Raw genomic sequence first — 22099 nt, 5'->3', positions numbered from 1 at the left:
CAAATTATACCATATCTAACACATTTGTATTCGCTGACGATACCAAAATTTATAGGGAAACTAAAAATGAAGAGGACAGAAAAATTACGCTGCAGGATCCAGAGAATTTAGATGAATGGTCAAACACTTGGCTTTTAAAATGTCATCCTCTTATATACAAAGTGCTATCAATTAAGCGGGGAAATGAGAGGTGCTACATGACTGTCACATGATATAGGATATAGGCGTTTTAGTAGACAAGGACTTGAATTTTGTGTCTCATATGCAACAAGCAGTTAACAAGGCTAATAGCATTAGTGTTGGTTTAATAAGAAGGTCATTTGAACAGTTATTCAAGGCAGAGACGTATATATATCTCTGTAATATATACGTCTCTGTTCAAGGCACTCGTTTGTCCACACTTAGAGTATGCGGCAAGTGTGTGGAATCCGTACATAGTAAAAGACATTGAAATGATTGAAAGAGTCTAACGAACGGCAACACAGTTAATAACAGGATTGAAGGACTTATCCTACACGTACAGTCTTAAAAAAACCTTGGCGGGCCGACACTTGCATATCGAAGACTGAGAGGCGACATGATTAATGTCTACAAAATATTAAACAACTTCCATGAAAGTGCAGTTACCACAGGAATCTTCGATAAAGACCCTTTACGGCGAACAAGAGGTCATTCAGGGAAGTTAAAGAAAACGTATTGCAAACTTGACATACACAAGTACTGCCATGGTCTTCGGTCTGTTGATGTTTGGAAGTCTTCCTGAGGAGGTCGTACAAGCATCCACAATCGGGGAATTCGAAATTGGACTGGACAATTATTGGAATAATTTTGAACTAAAATATAATCACTTTGGACATAATTTCATTAGCGGAATTAACAAATAATTTGTATGTAAATTGTATCATTACTGATAAGGACTTTGAGGCAGAATATGCCTGCGTCTACCAATTATCCTATTAAATCCTATTAAAAAATAGGTGTTGAACCAGTTTGAAAAAGTTAATTTCAATCCCATATGCTTTTAATTTATGTAAAAGTAATACATGACTAACCTTGTCAAATGCCATAGAAAAATATGTATATATGGCATGAACTCCATTGCATTAAAATCAGTAAAACAGGCTAGATTTGTGACTGTTCTAGTTTACAGCTATTTAAAATATGTCTTTTTGAAAAAGTGCCGTACCGTTTATATTAGTCGGTATTTTGTAAAATAATAAAAACGAATGTGACCATGAAACTTGAAAGGTCCAGTGTTTAAACTGGAAGTCAACATTTTTATATTGAAATCTGTAGGCTAACACTGAAGTGGACATTTCAGTTTTCGGGTGAAACTGGACGAAAAATCAAAGAAGCCTCAAGTTCTACAACATGAGCATGAACTTTCTGTCTCGAACACAGTTGACCATTAACGTTATTTCTTTTGCCGTAATATTTTGAAGAAAAAAATCGATTTTTCCTTACAAAAATTGCGCCATGCTTTAATTCCATCAGCGTGTATCCATTTTTTCGACAAGCATTAAAAACCTTCTGTTTTATTAAAATATCTTTTATAGTGATCTTTTTGGGTGAGCTTTTTCATATAAAATGTTTCGCTTTTCATCCAGGGAGGCTACTCGTTTCCACGAGGCTTCTAGTAAAATTATTAGAGCTCTCCTGCGTTAGGAGGTTTAGTTAGATCCCTGACACTTCAGAAACAAAATATGTGTGGTTATTGTTGATGATATCATATCAGTGATATGTAAACGACAGTTACAGGCTATCGGTACTTTCATCAACTTTCCTGATGGGGGATTGCTGCAGTAAAGAGAAAACACGCAGGTAAAATGTGCAATCGTCTTAGTTGAATAGGCCTAGATTAACTGATTCTCGTCTCTGACTCAGTTGTCATTGTGGTGTCTGCTAAATTTTCCTCGTGTCTGCAAATACGTAGTGACAGTGCCGGGTACGGCATACTGGTACAGTAGCTAGGTACTGTATTGAAAAGGAAAAAAATCGTATATGGCTCCGGACTTTTTTGGCACAGTCAGTCGATGAGGGATGTTAATGATAATCCTTCATATGGGTGATAACCTGATAACTGTCGCATTGTAATCGGTACATGCAACAGTAGATCCCCTACTGTTACAATTTTATTTTTTATTTTTGAAATAAAAGCACAAAAATCTTTTTTGATATTAAGAACAAAATAAGAGTCATCACATAATTAAGAAATAATATGAAGTAATTTATACACACCAATTGATCATGATCAGTTCAGTTTCTGATGTCTTATTATATATCTTTTTATAAAAGGGGTAGGGGGTTTATTGTATATACAGAATGATTGAGACACTGTTTGTTTCTTACAAGGTCTTCATCGTGATTTATTCATAATGGAGTTTGTTACTGGCATGGTACGTGATTTATGGGGTCGATATAAAGGGTAAGTTCCCTTCAGTATATAGTATGTGGTATGTTTCTAACCAAATTCAAATTGCATTCATACAGTTTCTGTTCTTTTATTGTTTGGTTCAAATTGTTCTGTTTTGTTGAAAGATATTACATTGATAATTGTGTGTTTTTTCAACATTTTGTTGATAATATGATGATAATACACCCCATATATCACTTCTTTAACAAACTCTAATTTATAATATAATGCAAGGAATTAAGACAATACTTCTGCTCCATTCAAATTTATATTTGAATGGATCTGTCAGCTGTGAGGTTCTCAATCCTTTGATTATATATTTATTAATGATTATGTTATATTAGTGACGATTTGGTATACCTAGTTTTACTGTTAATTGACTATGGTCAATGGATTCTACCAGGAATGCCACCTATCAGTTACAAGCATTTGTACATGTATTGACTTAGTGTTTCCAACCACCCAGTTGTGATATTCTAAAAAAAAATAGGTTAACAAGGAGACATTTACTTATTTGATTCTGTGGTATTTTTTGATGATATAAATTAAAGTAGTTTATATCTAATTACATGTATTAATAAACATTGTTGTTTTGAAAAGAAGGGAATTCATTTATTGCTGATATTGAACAAATGTTAGTCTATCCAAGGATTCAAATTCACTAATTATCTGTCTTACTGTTGTTATATGTATTGTTATGAAATGACTGTAATATTGGTAATTATTAAATTGATGCAGATATGAGCATCGAAACCATGTAGGAACATCCAACAGCTGTGCAGTCACATGCTGGTTAAATATTTTTAAAAAAATTGAGGGATAAACTTGGGTCTTTTAGTTGACCTGTGGCATTGAGCAATTGCAGAAGTCAAAAAAGGTTTCCCCATGAAATTAAGAGGGCCAAAACACATGTCAAATAGACCTGTTCTCTCCATCCCAGGAGACAAAGCTCATGGGGAATTTAAAATATACTTTCAAGGGCCTAACTTGAAGCCCTGAAACTGCATGATATGATAAAAGCCGAAATTGTCTAAAACTGAAAGATACTCAAAAAGACCTTTGTTTACATGAAAAGTAACAATGGAAATTGTAATTATTTCTAAACTGTTTGGCACAAACAGATCTATTAAATTTGAGGATTAACTTGATAATAAGATCACTCTATAAGATATAAATTCTACAGTACAACCTCAATATAATGCCACTCATTTAATTTGCCACCTCGCTTTATGCCAACATATTTCAATACTGTACCTCGTTCATATACATTTCTACAATGTATCTTTCTTGATATACCATCAAACCCTTTATAATTCCCAAATATCACTGAACTATAATGGTATTAATATGACAAGGTGTTATTCTTATTGTAATCTATTGCATGAAACATTTAAATAGTGGCCAGTATTGATATGGAAACAGCTTGTTATTATTGAAATTATACTAAGATGAAGAAAGATTGAAAATTAATTGTTGTTCTTGTTTATTCCCACAGTGACGCTGATCAGCTAGGACAGGGAAGAGGTAAGGAATTAAGTGGAACTGCTAATCAAGCACCAGACATGATTAAAACCTATGGTCCAATACACAGTGAGGCAGTGGTCAGTCTAGCAGCCATACAGTCTGGACTTTGTTTGTCTGGCAGCAAAGATAGGGTGAGTGTATGTAATACATGTAGTAAACTGTAAAGTGGAGTTTGTGTTTTCCTCAGTAACTGTCGCTAAGCAGTGTTGTCAATAGCAACAAGCACCAGATGATGAATGTTACAAGTAAGGTACTTCGCTATTTTTCTGTCATGAGCTATACATTTATACCACTTTAGGATCCCTGTCCCACTGCACTGTGGTTTTTCCTATATACAGTAATCTCCCCTTAACTACCATTTGGATTTAACTGTAGCACATTTGGGCTTACAATGAGTACACTTTCGTTGTGCAGGTAGCTCAATCTGAAGTCCATTGTTCCAATCCTGGCCAGGCAGAATATTTTTCACTCAGAACATGTTTGTTGATTAAATTTTGTTTACCGGGTATTTCATCTCCATTATGCAAGTCCCATAAGGTACACTTTTCTTTTCAAATCAATTTATCAAAGCTATAGTCATGCCAGAAAAGTAATTTTCGAATACATAATGCATAGTTTCATTTTTTAGCGGTGGTACAGGGATCCTTAACCAGTCTATCCACTTTTCGATAGACAGACAATGCAGGCATTTTCTGTACATAGATATATAGGTATTTTATAATTTTGCCCATTACTTTCTCTGAGTAAAAAGGATTGATCCTTGTTTTGTTATTGTACTGTTTTATGGCCCATCAACAAGTTGAGTCATGACTCATTAAAGGCCAAGGATTTTCAAAATGGTAATATAATGCTTTTGGGGTAAATTATACATTTCTTGTGACATTCAATTCATTTCAGTTTAAGAAATAGTCAAGTGTTCACATAAGTCTGTGTTATGTTTGAAATATTCTATTTTGATTTTCCCAAAACAGAGTGTGGCTCTGTATGATTATCACAACCATCGCCTGGAGGATAAGTGGACAGGACATGAAAGGGAGGTAACTAAGGTGAGTGCTGTATTGTACATGTCTACATGGTCTTGTATCTACATGTGTCTGAAAACTGCAAAGTAAGACGTTGTTAAATCTTAGGCTCAAACATATTTTCAAAGACAATCTTTTAATGAGATATTAATGAGTAGATTAAATTTCTGAAAATAAATGTTTTCCTCATTTTGAAAATGGATGTTTCCATGAAAACAACTAAGGTTGTTATATATATTTTTGTCTGGTCTGTATATTTTTGGAAAAAAAAGGAAAATATTTCATTGCTAACCTCATTTCAGTTGCAACATTTGTCTTGATTTGATGTTAACAAAATAATTGTGTTGAAATTTGAAATTTTAGGTGTGTTATGGAAGAAATTGTGGAGGCCTGTTTAGCGCATCACGGGACAAGTCCGTACGGATGTGGCATCGTGGCAGTCCCTCACCAGTCCAAACATTCACAGGACACGACCTTGTGGTCACTGCTCTTGACCTCAGCAATGGTAGGTTTTTCTAACTGTCCAAACATAGGAGTCCTCATCCTTAATACTCCCGGGGTCACACACTAACTTTCCCTTTCTGCTGCACCCCTTCAACATGTCATAGCAAAATTAAAGGCACGATACTAGCTATTTCAAAAAACCTCACCAGTCGCTTGGCTGATACATGTTCAAAGTCAGTCAATATTACTGTTACACGACCGACAGGTTCTTTTGATGTACATCAAAGGATCAAATCAGTCTTCTCGTTTCATCCACAAGGTTGTGCACACTGAGCCTTCGATTTTGCTACGATACATTCCAGGGTGTAGAGAGCGAAAGTGAGCATAACCCCATGCAGTATTGAGGATGAGGAGTTATACAAATTCATTTGTTGCATTCACTACATAAATAAGGTTAGAAAAATTGGTTTAAGACTGGTAGACTGATACAGAAAACCACTTTTTAAAAATATTGTGCCAAGCTGTGTGAAAAATTACAAAAAAATATGTTGTACATTATTATGGTATTTGTTGATAGACAAGCAATAAATAAAACAAAAAAATGTTATATTGTAGATAACCTGCTGCTCTGTACAGGGTCGAGAGATAACACTGTGCGCCTATGGGATGTGGAAAAGGGCGAATGTCTCTTAGAAAACAATATCCACCGTAACCTGGTAAGTGTTTTGTGATATGTAGAGTACTGTGTCACTATTACCAAAGAAAATAACAACATATCAATCAGAACTAAACTAGTGTCTTGTCTTTATTAACGAAATCAGTAAAAAAGTACACTTGAAGGAAAAGACAATCGTTTTGATTTTATTTTGTGTGTGTTACCATTAAACAGTTCTGTGTTATACAAAACTGTTTCAAAATAGACAAATCACATCGGTGTTATTCTATTCCTCTTATAGAAAAAAAAAAAAAAATACAGCAGGGTAATGTTATTCCAGGTAACAGATGTGAAGTTTATACCACAATTGAGCAGTTTGGTACAGACTGGGGAGGACAAGCAAGTCAGGTATGTTCTCAGCACATCCTACCTATAGGCAACATTACCTCTCACTAGGGGTACATGTCTCTACATTCAGCGGATTTACAGATGAGTGTTGAAACACTGTACTGATTGCTGTCATTAGCTTCCGTGAGAATGGTGAAAATTTTGTTTTCAGTTTCAAAATGTATGTCTAGACTAAAACTAGAATGATAACACATTTGAAGTGCTTTTGTTTTATCATTTTAATCAATAAGTTTATGAAGCCTCAACCAAGTCAAGTTTAGAGAAGAGCGTGACCTGTATATAGATAGTGTGGTGTGTATAGTAGCTGTATAAAGGATATTGATATGTTACAGTGACGCTGTATAGTAACAATGAATGAAAGCAGATACACACTTTTGTGTAGGAGTATGTAAGGATCTATAAAGTCTTGTCTTTAGTGACAAAATTCTTTTTGAATGTAAAAACATATCTTTTTTCTTTTTCTTTTGATACAGTGAACTAGCTGTTTCGTTTTATGTGTAACTTAACATATTATGTCTTTCAGAAAAGGTGAACTGGTTATGTGTTATTCTGTTCAATATAATATATCCTAACCATTTCTAATCCCTGACAGGATCTTTGAAACCAAAAACTTGCTGGTGACTCACACTTTTCCCAAGAAGCAGTACATCCAGATGTGTTGTGATGTTAGTAAGGACGGTAACTACTGCCTCACGTGTAGTAACGGGTTCGGTGGCAATGGCTGCGAAGCAACAGTGAGTAAGATGTCCTTGACCTTAACATGGTTCGTTTATGACATTTAGGCTGCATTTGTTTATCGTGTTATGGATGGTTGAACAGGTTGTACCAGAGTTGTACATTTATGAAATATGGTTGGATCTAGTTATCTGATGCTGCTTTCAGGCGAGCCTTGACAAAGTCTTGCAAGGCCTGCATAAATATTTGCAGGTCCGTCAGGATTTTTATACCCGAAAAATATCAAAAACATTAAAAAACAGACAAACAGGCTGAAGGGGATATGCTTAAGGGGCCCTGATGTGTAATCAAGATATCAGCTTTGATTTTACAGACAGTTGGTGAGTCTGTCTAATAGAGAAGTCTGGTCCGCTTTAACAGAAAAAGATGGTACGCTTGTATAAGAGAGAAGCTAATAATTTAGACAGTTAACCTTTTTTCTTTCACATAATACAAACAGTGATTTAGTAGATAAAAGTTCCTAAAAGCATAACATATAATACTAATGCTTGTAAAATGCTCTGGATCCTGATTTCTTATGGCCTTTACTTTTGTAGCTTTATGACTTGAGAACCATGAGTATAGTCCATGAGTACAAAGGCCACAGGGAGGCCATCGAGTCCTGTATATTCTTGCCATTTAATGGGCAGAACCTAATAGCCACTGCCTCAAGGGACTGTTCAGTGCGAATTTGGGACAGGGACACTAAAGGTACAGTCGGAGTATCCTAATTTACATAAAAAGAACTTCAGATGATTTTTTCTTCACCAGAAATGATTATCTATACCTAAACCAGGCACAGCGGATTACATGAGATCTCCCAGACAGGCCTTGTCTTTATTACTGTTAACATACTTATTTTGAGTGTACTCAATTTTTTTTCCCTTTTCAAATTTTAATTGATAAATAGGTGCACTCTCAATATATATGCAATAGAAAACAGTATAGAGAAAATTTCATTAAGCATAATCAAATAATTTAACGCAATATTTAAAACACAAAAAGATACATGTGACTGCTTAAAATATACTTTTATAGTATAACGTATTGACAACTGTAGAACTTGTTTGATTACAGAGTGTGTAGCAGACACTAGTATCAGTGGGTCCGGTCCTCTTACCTCTTTAATATGTTATGATGATAGCAGGTAAGTACTTGTACTAATTATTATTTATCTACAATCACACCCAATGGTAATTTTAAGGATCTACAACTGACAAAAACTGTTACTAAGTGTTGGAAACGGTTTTTTCCAGTATTACTATAGCTTTGATAAACCCATACCATGTGGGACTTTCATGAAAAATGATAGGACAAAATAAACAAAATATGATCAACAACAGTGTTCTGAGTGAAAAAAAATAAAGCTGGGCTAAACCGGGATTCAGGATTTTTAAACCAGGCAGCTTATTTTCCTATTGTGCTGCATGTCATGATACTTGCTGTGTTAATACTTTTCTACATTACTTAGAACACTTCTATATAGTTCTATTAACCCATTCACCCCTAAAGTCACATTTGAACCTTACCAAATCAAAGACTGGGCAATTCCAATTTAGATATGTAGGGGTGAATGAATTAAACTCCCTAAAAAGGCATGTAACATATCAACATATCATTGTCTTTAGATAGATATAGAGGAAATAATACAAATTTAATAAAAAAAAAAATATCTTTAAGGCCTTGCTACAGTAGAAAAGTAGTTGGGGTATTTACCTAATATTCATGACTATGATATTATGCGACTTTGCATTCTTTATCTGATATTTAAAAAAACATTTTGTGTGTTTCAGTATATGTGTATCCAGTTTCCACATGGGTATATTCCAACTCCAGCTATCCTTAGCCAATGGAACACTCTGGCCTGTCGCTCGTTTCTGAGGTGGAAATGTTGACTGAAGAAGTGTTTGAATCGTTTTAGTGCCACTAGTATGCCGTCCTGAGCCCTTCTGTGATTTTATGAGGATAAGGTGTCCATATTTTCCTGTAAGACATGCGCATAAGTGCAATTGTAAATTTTTGGTGTCAAATGTTTTGGTCAAAAAAATTGTTTACTAGTACTTGAAGTGTGCAAAATTGTAATTAACTTGGTTAAACAGAGATATATTATCATTCAATGTTGTAGAAATGTTCAGCAATACATTTACTTATTTAACAAAGAAATTAAATATGCTTTTATCGTTTACTTTAAAATTTATTTAATAAAGCTCTATGCGGAATAAGTTATTTACCAAATGTGAACATTATAACAGAAGAGAAACATTCTTCATCTTGTTTATTCTAAGAAAGTTTTGATATATTTGAAGTGGTACGTGTTACAAAACCATTCTGTCGTGATTTACATTCCATGCTGTTGTCTATTTTTATACTGTCTTTTGTCTTTTCTATTGCTAAGAGCAGATTTGTATTACAATGATATTGTTATGTAAACAAGTATTGGTGTTGGGCACTTCGTTCTCTTGATTCAAGCATTATCATCAAAATCCAGGGGCAGGTAATCTAGATCTGCTTGTGTATTTTTGTGTGACTATAATGTGTGGTATTTATAATTGTGAGGAGTGAATTAGTATTTATTGGTTAGATGTATGGGAACAGTGTAATGGACCACTGCCACGGTGATGTGTCATATATCAATATTTATCCTTGTGTTACATATGTTGCTTGAAGCTAGAAGGCGACCTTAATCCTATGTACAATTAAAATCTGCCACACATATAATACCCCTCGCTTTTAGGTACTCAGGTTTATAATGTTTTCCTCACGTCCGACCTCCATCTCTATCAGTGATTGTCTGGAAGTCACATTGGTGATCATATGTATCATAGTTTAGTCCAAGTACCAAGTCCTTGAAAATATATCCTATAAGCGTGTTTCAAAGATTCCAATGGTTAAGGTCACCATAAGTTAACTATAAATAAGCATATTATTGTTATCGCTCGAGAATATTGTTTATTACTGTATTTTGACCAAACTTTTTGCACAAGGGTTAAGTACTTGGTTGTCTTGAGTGAGTTCTTTGCTTTCCAGTGCTTGTCCCAAGGTTTAGGTTTAAACCATAAATAAACGTTTTTCTCGTTGCTCTAAAAAGTTTTAAAATGAGTTATTTATGATCACAGACAAGTTCTCCAATATCTTCAAGCCAATATTCGCTCACATTAAGTCAATGTCATGATTATGGGAGGTCAAAAACTTAAAACTAATAAGTTATGGACTATTGTTAATTGAGGAAGGCATCATTCAGGACATTAAAAGTTTGTGAAGACAGACCAGTAATTCATAGAGTGCATTCTTTTCATGTGTTGGACAATTTATTGTTTATTTCCATAGTGCAGTCACAAGCCAAAAAATGCATTTTTTCTGATACCAAGTTAAGTATAATGTAGATTTTTTATGTGGAAGAGGTATTGTGAACTTTGCTGGTTTTCTCAAGTTTAATGCAGTTGTATTGGTTTTATGTGTTTTTAAATGTTATCACATTTAAGGTTAAATATTTATTATTGGATGTTTTATTTTTGTTAAAATTGTATGCAATTTATTTTTGTTCCAATTCTAAAAAGAAAAAATATTTACAGTATATATGTTTCATCATAAAGAAGCTTGCCGTAAATGAGATGTTATAGCAATGGAGGACCAATAAATCTTCATTTTTTTTTTGTACTATTTCTCAAAATATTACTGTAAAATCACATATTTCGTGGGGTTTTTAATTTTGTTGATTTCTTGGGTAATCTTCATCCACAAATTCATAGGTCCAGGAAGTAATTACAAGTTTGATACAAAGCAATTCTCCACAATAATCCACAAACTTGTGTACCCACGAAATGGTGTTTTGTCAGAAAATCACAAAAAATTTAGCCCCACGAAAATATCTGATTTCACAGTATCTGGAGGAAGAATAGTATCTGAAATAGCACTTTGTCCTGTCATACCTACACTCTAGAGATTTTTAGCAGTTAGACATTTGCTGTCATTTATATTACAAATCTCAAAATAAATATACCTTAACCATGAGTCAGCCTCGCAATTCATAATGTCATTATGTGGTTGCGGTATACCATATATTTAGTTGGGGTATGTTTTATTTATAAGAAGGAGATACAAATATAATGTTTTCCGCAGGACGTACCAGTGTTATAATAAGATTAAAATTACTCTGTCAAAAAAAAAAAAGATTACAGAAAATTATAAATATGTTGTTCCTGTAGTTGGTAACGGCGAGTTTATTTTATACACCCTGGCTGCAGAATTGCTCATAACAGTCCAGCAAAGTATATTTTCAATTGTGATCCTAACCCATTTCTTAGGTGATGATGTCGTAAAAAAATTGGATGAAGATGTTTCATGAAATATTAATTGCTGTCTTTTTGCACGTACTCTAAAATATGCTTGGTGTTTAATTAATAAAAAAGTGGATCTAATAGGATTACTTTTGTTTAATAATTGCACATGATCTTTTCACCAGAAATTTCACTGAAACATGTACCATTAACTTATTTGTACAGATCCAAATCGTATTTTTAGAAAAATCTGAGGCAGGGAATGAATATCATGGTTTACACTATACTGTATTTCATTTAGAGATGTTGTTACAAGTAATTTTTTATCATTTTAAGTGTGTATTTACTTTTTCAATAATCAAATAAATTGAATCTTAATGATTGGAGTTGCTATTTTGTGTTACCTGTATGTTCAGTATTGATGTCAAAATACTTTAATTGTGATATATAACAATTGTAATCAACGAAGAAATTGTTTTCATTAGGTCATATCATAATTATAATATTTATATGATAACCAGGCATAGTGTTTATATACATGTATATATTTTCTCAACAAACAACAACAATAGCAACAACAAAAATGTCACTTTATTTTTCATTGAATATAATATATACATGTACATGTATATGTATTTATTTTACATAACAATATGCATTATTTATGTATTATTAAACAGTATTTTGCTACCTGTATATAACATATAAAACGAAAATAATACATGAGTGCACAGGTGCTGGACACACTAATAGTAATACACATCGTATTAGTATTAGTGTTTCAAGCACCTGTGCACGAGTGCTTGACAGGTCTTTATTGACCAGTGCATGAAGGAAAAAGAACAAGCCATATAGCATGTGTGTCCTCCATAAACTTGTATCCGAAAGTTGAGCCTGTTACATGATGCTGCAAAGAGGGACAATGAATGGTCTCAATATTTCATCTCTATGACAAACCCAAGTCAAATTTCCACTAACAAATCGCCGTGTGTAATTATCAAAGCCAATACCAACCAAAATGATTACATCACAAAAACAGTCACTTTCGCAGACACAACTGTCTGCGAAATGTTCTTGATGTCACCATGCTCTACCTACCATTACCAGGTGTGAAACAAAAACAAGATTCGTCAGAGAACAAACCTTGTTTCCATTGAACTTCAAACTTCATTTGAACACAAACAAAAACTGCTTATAGCCAGACCAGCGGTGAACCTGAGCCGAGTTAAGCAGATCAGCTTGATGACGTCGTGTTAAAATATAACCTGCATAAAGGACTGGATTTAAGATGGTTTGGCAATTCATATGGCGACCAGGTTTTCTCCGGTTACTTCAGTTTCTCCCACATTAAGACCCCCAGCATGCTAACATCTTAGTAAACAAGAGTGATAAATATGAGTTGAAATAACTTGTTTCATAATTGTTATATATAGCGACAAGGAAACAATGTTCTAGCGTTGACCGTGTCCGTTAGATTGCATAACCGTCTGCTAAGGGGTCACATGGTGACACGTGACCAGGGACATTTAGATTGAACCCAAGTGTGGTTAAAATAGCACCACAGAGGATGGACCCTCATCACAGTGTTTTATCTGACCGACTTCCAATAGCTCACTTTCTCTGCTCCATCTTTCAACAGTTACAGTTTCGGCATTGCGTTTGGTTTTGTAAACGAAACCTTTATGTTTCTAGGTAGTATAATTACTGATAGGTTTTACTTAATGTGTTATTAAGCAACACATTCAGCGAAAACCTTCCTAGCCTTTGACGTAGCCACTGAGCGTACTGCATGACTAAATTCAAGAAAGCAAAGATTGCCGATCACCAAAACTCACCCCACTCTCCACTACCGATTAAAACGTCATCTCACAAAGAGTGGTTTTACTGGTTGTATACACGGAAACATGTTAACGTTTCTTTTTTGGAGCATTATGTTCAAAATTAATCACGGATTTGCTAGGGTTCTTTAATTGTTCATCCCAAAATTCTGTTTCAACGTTAACGTCAATCAACGTTATAATATCATTTCCAATAAAACAATAATACCCCGGGGTATACCAGCTTAATGATCACAATATAAGCGTTACACTTAAGATACTTTCAACATTAGCTTTGCTGTTGATTGTTATGCTAATCAATCAAGATATGGAAATCTATGAAACTTTCAAGTTATGACAGAGGTGGTAGGATGGATACATATATATGGAATTTATATGTGAATTGATCTCGTAAGGATATTGTTTATATTTTGAACTAGTTCTTTGACCTCTTCCAATTTCTGACTCGTTTCATTAACTTGTTGCTCAATATTTTGTACCCGGTTTTCAACCTCGTGTATTTTCTCCTCGCATGTTGTGGTCATTCGTTCTGTTGTGTTATTAGTGTTGGACTCTGGAGCATAATCCAAAAGATCACTTTCCGTTGTCACTAAATACCATCTTTCTTTTTCTGCTAGTTTTCCCTCTGCATGCAGTGCTTCTTTTCTGATTTTGATTTTACCAAAAGTGGATGGAAACCATGGAAAGAGATGCTCAACGCCAATGGCTATTTGAATGGATTCTACCCGCCAATTGACCTTCTGATGAAGTAAAATATCTGAATACGAGTCATTCATCATGGCTATGAGCAGGTTCAACAGAACAATTGTCGATAATAAGATATATACAAGATATATCGCCTTAGCGAATGTCGCTGAACGACCAACTCCCGACATCCCGGTTTCGAAACTGTCATCAAATAGTTCTGCCATGCCGATCATAAGGTTAAAGGTCATGAAAAGAGTCTCAGCTGGGTCCGAGTAAGTATTCGCGATATCGGGAGATATCTGGAACGCAACATGAAGAGCAAAGCCAAACGCTAGGAGCACAAAGGAAAAGACCACCAGAAAGCGAAGCACATCTCTTGCGACCATGTTGACTAACATTTTGAAGAAGTAATGAATACCTTTGAAGCCTCTCGTCAGTGCTATTGAATTCATCCAGCCAAGACACAAGCTTATCGCCAGAACGTAATCCTGGTTTGTGTCCCGCCGGGCAACCATGCCAATCCAGGCCAAAGTCAAACAGGCGAACAGGGTAAGGGCAAACTTTGTGATGACAGAGTTCCCTTTGAGCGACTCCTTCCGGTACAAAGTCTTACACAGGGTCCCCATCGTGTGTACAATTGCTATGGCGGGCTCTATTGGCACAATTACGTAGACTGCCACCAGCACGGGGTCTGTGTTGGACAAAAGAACACCATTGTTCATATTTCGGAATTTGGCTGCCACCGACACGCCGAGATAGGAAAATACACCCATGTAAATTATGTGTAACAACATAAAGAATGCATATGCCCAAGCACATATGAAGGTGTACATCCGCTCGATCTGCCTCACTGGCGCCACGTCCAGGACGCGTGATGCACGTTCTTTGGCGTTCAGTGACATCAATAGTTCTATATGGGATCTTTCGTGTTTACCTGTTGCAAGACCATAACACCAGTTGCCGCTACGACTTGTCAATGGTGTCAAATGTGTAATATCAAAGTAGATCTCGTCACCTCGTTGAAACTTCATGACGTCAGGCATAGTCAGGAAACGGTCCAGAAATGCGTATGACCCTAGTTTATACGCATATGCTAAGACAGACAAGTTGTCATTATTTCTGTAGTCAAAGGCCAGTGTCACCAGTGCTTCTCGCTGCATTTCTTGAAAGATGTTTTTGGTTTCTTTTGGGTAAGGTTCTCCTTGTGCAGTGCTCCACCATCTTACTGAATCATGCAAAATAGTCTCCAAGACTTTCATGTTGACCTCGTGATTGTCTTCGTCCTCTGCCAAGGACCTAACGAGTCTATGCAGCACTGTATTACCATCCCTGTCGGCACAGGTAAGGTCGGCACCATAAAACACAAGTCTCGTCACGCTATCCGAGAATCCCGCGTCGGCAGTGAGATGAAGGACGCTCTCCGAATTATTATTTAGCGTGTTTATATTTGCATCCCTCTGCATATCCTCGTAAATATCAAGGGCTGTCTTTAGTATGTCCTCCTTCCCGGAAAGCACCGCTTCGTGAAGAGGTGTGTTTCCGTCAATATCAGTGTCTCTAAATCTGACAAACCTAAACTCCCAAAGCACCTCCGGCAGTGCAAACCGTGCAGCAATATGAAGAGCATTGTTACCTTGTGAATCCACTGCATTCACGCTCTCCCAGTCGTGAGACTTGATGGTGTGTTCCACTAGAGCGCGGGCTATTGCAGGTGTTGTAGCACGAGTAAGAGCCACAATATGCAGTGCATTTTCACCGTTCGAATTTGGGATGTTTGATTTTGCCTTCTGTTCTAATAGTTCTAACACTGCGTTATGATGACCCTCTCTACATGCTATGTGAAGAGCAGTCTCTCCCTGATTGTTTCCGGCATCAATGCTGACGACCTTATGAAACAATTTAATTACTTCTCCCTGGTCATTAGCAGCAGCATGGTGCAGAAGCGTATTTCCGTCGTCGTCTTGTTGCTCAGGATCTAATCCCAACTTCATAAGGGTCTCTATTTTCTCACATCTACCAAGGCTAGCAGCAATACACAGAGGTGACTTCAAAGTTCTGTTGTTCTCGTATAGTTTATTGTACTGTTTTGTCAACTCACGAATAACTGCATCATTCTCATGCGTTATAGCGGTATGCCAGGCATCGATACCAAAGTGGTTCCTATGATACATGTCTGCTCCGTTATCGAGAAGAATCTTGACGACGTCTGCGTGTCCGTTCTGTGAAGCCAGGGTTAAAGCTCTGTCGCCCTTCTCATCCTGGGCTGTAAGTATTGCATTTCCCTTCAACAGTGTCTGGACCACTTCGGCATGGCCTTCTTTAGCCGCGTGATGGAGAGGCATCTCGCCTCCACGAATAATGGTATTCACGTCCGCGCCGTGATCGATGAGCTCCTTGACTATTAGGTTATTCCCTAAGGCTGATGATATGACGATAGGTGCCACGAGTCCCAATAACCTGGTCTGGCTGGGATTCGCCCTTCCCTTGCGGAGAAGCAGCCGTACTGCTTCGTGTTTCTGGTAGCGCACAGCCCAATACAGGGCAGTCGATTTCTTGTCGTTTTCTAAATTGACATCAGCTTGTCTTTCAAGAAGACAGTTCACGGTGTCTACGTGACCCCACCTTGCTGCCCATAGCAACGCTGTGTCCTTCTTTACGTTAAGTAAATTAACATCTATGCCAGCGTCCAGATACAAGTTCACTAAGTCCGTGAATCCCTTGAAAGCTGCGAGATGATACGAAGAAAATGCTCTCGGCCTTTGCCCTTCGACGTCAACCATGGTTTCCAGTTTGATGACGTCACACTTTTCACGTGTGGTTGGGAATTTCTCCAAAACCTTCTTTGCTAGTTTTAAATTGTTGAGATCTGTAATTTGATGTAAAGCTGTTCGTGTGCTTTTTGGCACTTGAAACACTTGCTTCAATAACTCATCGTTTTCTTTGTCGCTCAAAATAATATCGACAACATTCAGTCGCGGGATACTTAATGCGAAATGTAACACGTTCTGTCCATTCGAAGGGTCAAGCATGTCTGCGTGATGTAAACTGACATAACTCCTGGCTTTACTGATTAAAGCGGACACCTCTGGAACGGACCCTTCCTCTACGGCGTTGAATAATTGTGCTCGGACCTCCTTGTGTTTTTCATTCCCCTGTGTAGACTTGATTGATATGTCTGTCGGGGATTGGTCATCGTCGTCTTCCTCTAAAATCTCTCTAGACCTCTTTTCTGTTCTTTCCCGTTCATGGGCCTGGTCGAATATATCAAAGAAAAGGATTTATATTACTACACATGTATTATGTATTCGCAGGTAACACACACATATATAGTCTACAGTCAAGTTTCCATAATTCGAACTTCGACTTACAGCTTAGTCCGGACTTTCAAATAATAAATCCAATTTTGATGAGTCGAATTTTTCGCTGGTTCGACCTACAATCGATGTCTGATAGTTAGGAAGTTATTGAAAATTACAACTAATAAATCGAAATAAAACAAAAAAAACATGAGAACATTAATACGTCCCGGGGGTCATTTTAACACCTTAACATGCAAACTATAATGTTTAGAAGATACATGAAACATGTTTGTTTGCATTAAATCCAATATCTACATATTTCAAATTAGATTTATTTCCTTGTGTTCCTTTGCTAAAAATACAGGATCAGAAACATGATCTAAGTTAAACATTTGTGAGTCGAAGTCTAAATGTTTCGAATCTTTCCTGATGTTCCCGCAAAGTTCAAAACATTGAAGTTTGACTGTACACGCTCGAACACGATTCATTTATCTTCTGGTTTAAGATAGGGTTCTCTCCTGCCATATAGGATATTAAAAGGTTCCTGACCCACTGCTGCCAAAACACTCAAGAATATTCAACTTTATCTGACACACTGTAACCTACCCTTATATCATGCTTTAAATAGCGCGACTGGTCCAGGGTACTAGTGCTCGAGAGAGGGCGAGTCTGGGGAATGCGCGACTTATAACTGATTTTCTCACTTGGTTCGAATAATTGCCTGCGTGACAGCCGAACTACCTGGTAGTAAAGCGGACGTAAAACCACTCAAACAAAAATTTGAGCGACAGCATATATAATCAGACCTCCGGGCTGCACTACTGTTATTTGGAAAGCCTAATAAAGGTAAAATACACACAAAAATAACCAACAAAAGATTTGGTTTGGATTAGTATTGTTTAACGTCCTATCAACAGCTATGGTCATTTAAGGACGGTCTCATCTGTGTGCAAGATGCATGCGTGAAGTGTATGCGTGTGTGTTTTGGGAGGCTGCGATGTGTTTGTCTTTGTCACCTTGTGATAGCGCGGAACTGATGCCGACTTCATAGTGCTACCTCACTGAAATATACTACCGAAGACACCCAACAGGACACCCCACCCGGTCACATTATACTGACAACGGGCGAACCAGTCGTCCCACTCCTAAATTGCTGAGCTTTAAGCAGGAGTAAAAACTACCATTTTTACAGACTCTGGTATGTCTCGGCCAGGGGACAGAACCCAAAGCCTTCCTCACAGGGGCGAACGCTCAACTAAAGGCCAAAAGTGAGGCATTGTCAAGGGAGACATTAGGAAGAAGAAAGTTGTTTAGAAAAAATAGAAGATCCCAAATTTAGTCGCCTCTTACGATCATGCATTTTTGCATGCCGCGGGAAAGCTCTCGTGTTGGTTATTTTACCTTTATTAGACTTTTCAAAAAAATACCGCAAGGCTTTGCAAACGCACAGACATAAATTACAATGATATATGCATGTCTCTGATTAAAGCTATTATCATGTCCGTGAAAAAGTCAAACGCAGTTACAGTTAATAGCAGCGGGTCGGGAATCTTTTTGTTCAGAAATATAGCCTTATGTATTATTACCCTATGATGATTGTAAACATGATTTGAAGACAATTCGAATAACGTGTGTTAACCTGCTTAACGTTAAAGGGCGATAACTCTGAACCGAAAGCAGGTGCATAATATTTATATTCTTTTTTGATTTAACAGTAACTGTTCATGTTCAAATTTTAAGTAGATTTTTTTATAAATAGAACAGCCGAAAACAAACATCAGACGGCTATTTCTCAAACGTTATGGTCTCATAACTCACCGCTGAAAATCGGTCTATTATATTTTTCAGATTTGGTCACGCGTACAAAATCCAGTCAATTGAATTACGAGAAATTACTAAGCATTTAATAGATCTTTATGAATCAAGGGAAACATAATCTCGAATATCAAAATTTTAAAACAGCATACATACCTTGCGCGCTGCCTTGAGGCTGGTAAAGTCACCATCCTCAGACACCTCCCGGACAAATGCTTGGTAGCCCCACTGTTTACGCAGCCTCGTGTGGATGGTCTTCAAAACAATTTGATCCATTTTGTCGTTTTCCTGGAATAAAAATATGTGCATTGTACTAATTTAAACGTAAAAGTGACGTATTTTTCCCTTGCGTTACTAAACATCAGTTTGAATTTACATACCCAATGAATCCGTTCAGAGTCAAGGTTCGAACTAACTGACATTTTGACATCCGCTCCACTACCGGGTAGTTCGGTTATCGAGCAGAGTGACAGTTAATTGTCTGAGATTTGAGTGACAGCTGTCAATAATTGTTATCATATGCCCCGTGGTCAGTACTCACCAGGAAGGCTATTGTTAAGAGTATATAATCCTATTACGTAATATGCCCCGTGGTCAGTACTCACCAGATAGGCTATTGTTAAGAGTATATACTCCTATTACGTAATATGCCCCGTGGTCAGTACTCACCAGGTAGGCTATTGTTAAGAGTATATAATCCTATTACGTAATATGAAATCGAAATATTCTAATAATGTTTGAAATAGATTTCTTATGAGTCGTCTTCAATTCCGTCTTTGCGTATTGCAGAGTTATCTTCTCTTGTGAGCAGGGATTGATTGTTACGTCATTGGTTTGTGTGAGAAAATTACGTCGTTTTCTCAAAAATTGATAAGGTTACTCTCACAAACCAATGACGTAACAATCAATACCTGCTCACAAGAGAAGACAACTCTGCAATACGCAGAGACGGAATAGCTAGTACAAGCTTCGCATAAGATACTTATCTTATACGACACAATGTATTGAATGACACAGTGGATAGAGTTTAATGACAATAAAAACAAATAAAGTAATTGTAAAAACCCATTGAAATTCCCTGAAATTACTTATAAACTTGCTGCTCATTAAATAGTCATACTTGAATTACTGAGTACGAATAATTCCAATCATATAAATAAAAATAAAAAAATAATAATATCGTTTTCCACAATTCATCAAGGCACTATATTTCATAATTATTTTCCTTTGTGGTAAATAATATGCAATAAAGTTTCATTCTGAAGTTGTGACCAGATAAATAAAACCACTTGACAGGAAATAAATGGTCGATTTAGCCACGATTCTACTGCACTGATAACCGTATTACTTATACTGTATTTTATCCTCAATAAATAAAGTTTATTATTATTATTATACATAAACGCTGATTAAACATAGTCGTTTTATTTGTGTATGATATGAAGAATAGTTAACGGTCAAAAGCATTTGACTGTCATAATTCATATTATCAATATTTGGCGTTTTGGAGAAAGAAAAAAAGGCATATTTTCCAGGAAATGTTTGCTTTGTGTGACTTTCTACATAGATATAATTTACAAAACGATTTTTTAAACTTATCAAAAGCACTTTTAAAACCGATAAATGTCTTTGTGATAACTACAAAATGGAATTACGTTTGGCGATGTCGTTGTCATAATATTTGCTAGAAGCATATAACCTTATAATTAGTTGACCAGATACCTGTATATAGCTAAATGTCGACTAGTTGTAGTTTTATTAGCTTAATTGCCTCACCTGGTCAGTTACTGCATTCAGTCTCGGACAAAGGGCAGTTGTAATCAATAAAAGATGACACATACAATTAAAGCTAAATACTCCACATTAGACATGCTTTGTAACCGACCCGAACCCGGATTGTACGGGAGTGCTAATTATATCATTGCTATAAGTTACCGCGTGTATTTATTTATACACGATATGTCTACGTTTCAAACAATGTCTAAGAAAACATACGTACACCTGTGCTCAGAGTGACACATAGCCTAAAGCAAACTAAAATAAAACCAATTTCGTATACATCGACACACACACATCACATTATCATATGTACATATCACAGATGTGTACGAATGCTCTACGTGTAAGTGTGTTAATATCCCGCCGATCAATAACACCTCTACAGAAGTGGAGCAAACGACAACCCTACATACGTTATCTATGAAACATAAGACTAGGATTTGGAAGTCTAAAGACATATAACCTAACGAGATGAATGTTTGTAATGTAGAAATATACTTATATATGCCTACTTCCCTGTTACTGTTCGCAGGTTTTCGGAACCACAAGGACATGCGAATTTGGCATTGGGCTCTATATTTAGACCTAAGGTAATTAAAGGGTAATTTTACACGTATATTGTCATCATTGGTGGTGGCATTTTTACCGAAAATTGATCTAAAACGTGTAAAATTACTCTCAACACCTTAAGTTAGGTCAAAATATAGCTGCAATAAATTCTCAAGTCCCTGTGTTTGGAACCACGCCCCCCCCCCCCCCCCCCCCCCCCTATCCCTGTGATGGGTTACTGATCCTCTCTAGTCGTGATATAGTTGTGTTTATCACAAAGAATGTAAAACCTATAACCCGTGGATAGGATACTAGCTAGCACCAATAGAGATTAGGTACGCGTAGAACAAAATCCTGCAGGCCTATATAACAGCGATCAGCATTTTTTCAGCAAAATAATCCTTCTCATCTCATCGATGCAGTGTGTTCCAGAGGATACACTCTATCCGCAGTGTTCGTTGCCTGTTTTTTATTACACATACAATGGGGATTTAGGGGAGGGGGAACCCGGCCCCAATTTTGCGACAGAAAGTCAGCTAGTTCAAAAGAGCTTTTTCACAACCACAGAAAAATATGCCAGGGTAAAAATACACATACGCACATGTACATACATCACTCCCAAAAGATGCCCCTCCACATTTGTGAAAATTCTGGATTCATCTTTGACCCCCCCCC

General features: G+C 36.5%; 2 protein-coding genes across 3 annotated transcripts; one reads left to right on the top strand and one right to left on the bottom strand.

Annotated features, from left to right (window-relative positions):
* Positions 1-1674: 1674 nt before the first annotated feature.
* On the top strand, positions 1675-11191 carry LOC110456148 (WD repeat-containing protein 31-like). 2 transcript variants are annotated; one of them, XM_021506716.1, is made up of 11 exons: positions 1675-1821; positions 2353-2425; positions 3909-4068; positions 4909-4983; positions 5323-5464; positions 6019-6119; positions 6399-6466; positions 7059-7200; positions 7738-7891; positions 8258-8327; positions 8974-11191. In XM_021506716.1, exons 2-11 carry the CDS (start codon positions 2376-2378, stop codon positions 9059-9061), a joined length of 1050 nt encoding a protein of 349 aa, XP_021362391.1. In that variant the 5' UTR covers positions 1675-1821; positions 2353-2375; the 3' UTR covers positions 9062-11191. The 2 variants fall into 2 exon arrangements, with proteins under 2 accessions (XP_021362391.1, XP_021362392.1); XM_021506717.1 differs by lacking the exon at positions 2353-2425.
* A 1045-nt stretch (positions 11192-12236) lies between these two features.
* Positions 12237-20925, bottom strand: LOC110456149. Its single transcript, XM_021506719.1, has 3 exons — positions 20873-20925; positions 19253-19384; positions 12237-17233 (listed from the first exon to the last, which is right to left on the bottom strand). Exons 2-3 carry the CDS (start codon positions 19370-19372, stop codon positions 13667-13669), a joined length of 3687 nt encoding a protein of 1228 aa, XP_021362394.1. The 5' UTR covers positions 19373-19384; positions 20873-20925; the 3' UTR covers positions 12237-13666.
* Positions 20926-22099: the final 1174 nt, after the last annotated feature.

This window comes from Mizuhopecten yessoensis, unplaced genomic scaffold (genome assembly GCF_002113885.1).
Source record: "Mizuhopecten yessoensis strain PY_sf001 unplaced genomic scaffold, ASM211388v2 scaffold8537, whole genome shotgun sequence".
NCBI classification, from domain to species: Eukaryota; Metazoa; Mollusca; class Bivalvia; order Pectinida; family Pectinidae; genus Mizuhopecten; species Mizuhopecten yessoensis.
The sequence above is the reverse complement of the archived record's forward strand: the minus strand, read 5'-3'. Positions and strand labels throughout refer to the sequence as shown.

Bases quoted from the DNA above. Each gene is read 5' to 3' on its own strand.
- LOC110456148 (XM_021506716.1), top strand. From the start codon at position 2,376: ATGGAGTTTGTTACTGGCATGGTACGTGATTTATGGGGTCGATATAAA. The intron at 4,984-5,322 runs GTGAGTGCTGTA...TTGAAATTTTAG, and splicing joins ATGAAAGGGAGGTAACTAAG to GTGTGTTATGGAAGAAATTG. The intron at 7,201-7,737 runs GTGAGTAAGATG...TTACTTTTGTAG, and splicing joins GCAATGGCTGCGAAGCAACA to CTTTATGACTTGAGAACCAT.
- LOC110456149 (XM_021506719.1), bottom strand. From the start codon at position 19,372: ATGGATCAAATTGTTTTGAAGACCATCCACACGAGGCTGCGTAAACAG. The intron at 17,234-19,252 runs GTATGTATGCTG...ATATTCGACCAG, and splicing joins GCCTCAAGGCAGCGCGCAAG to GCCCATGAACGGGAAAGAAC.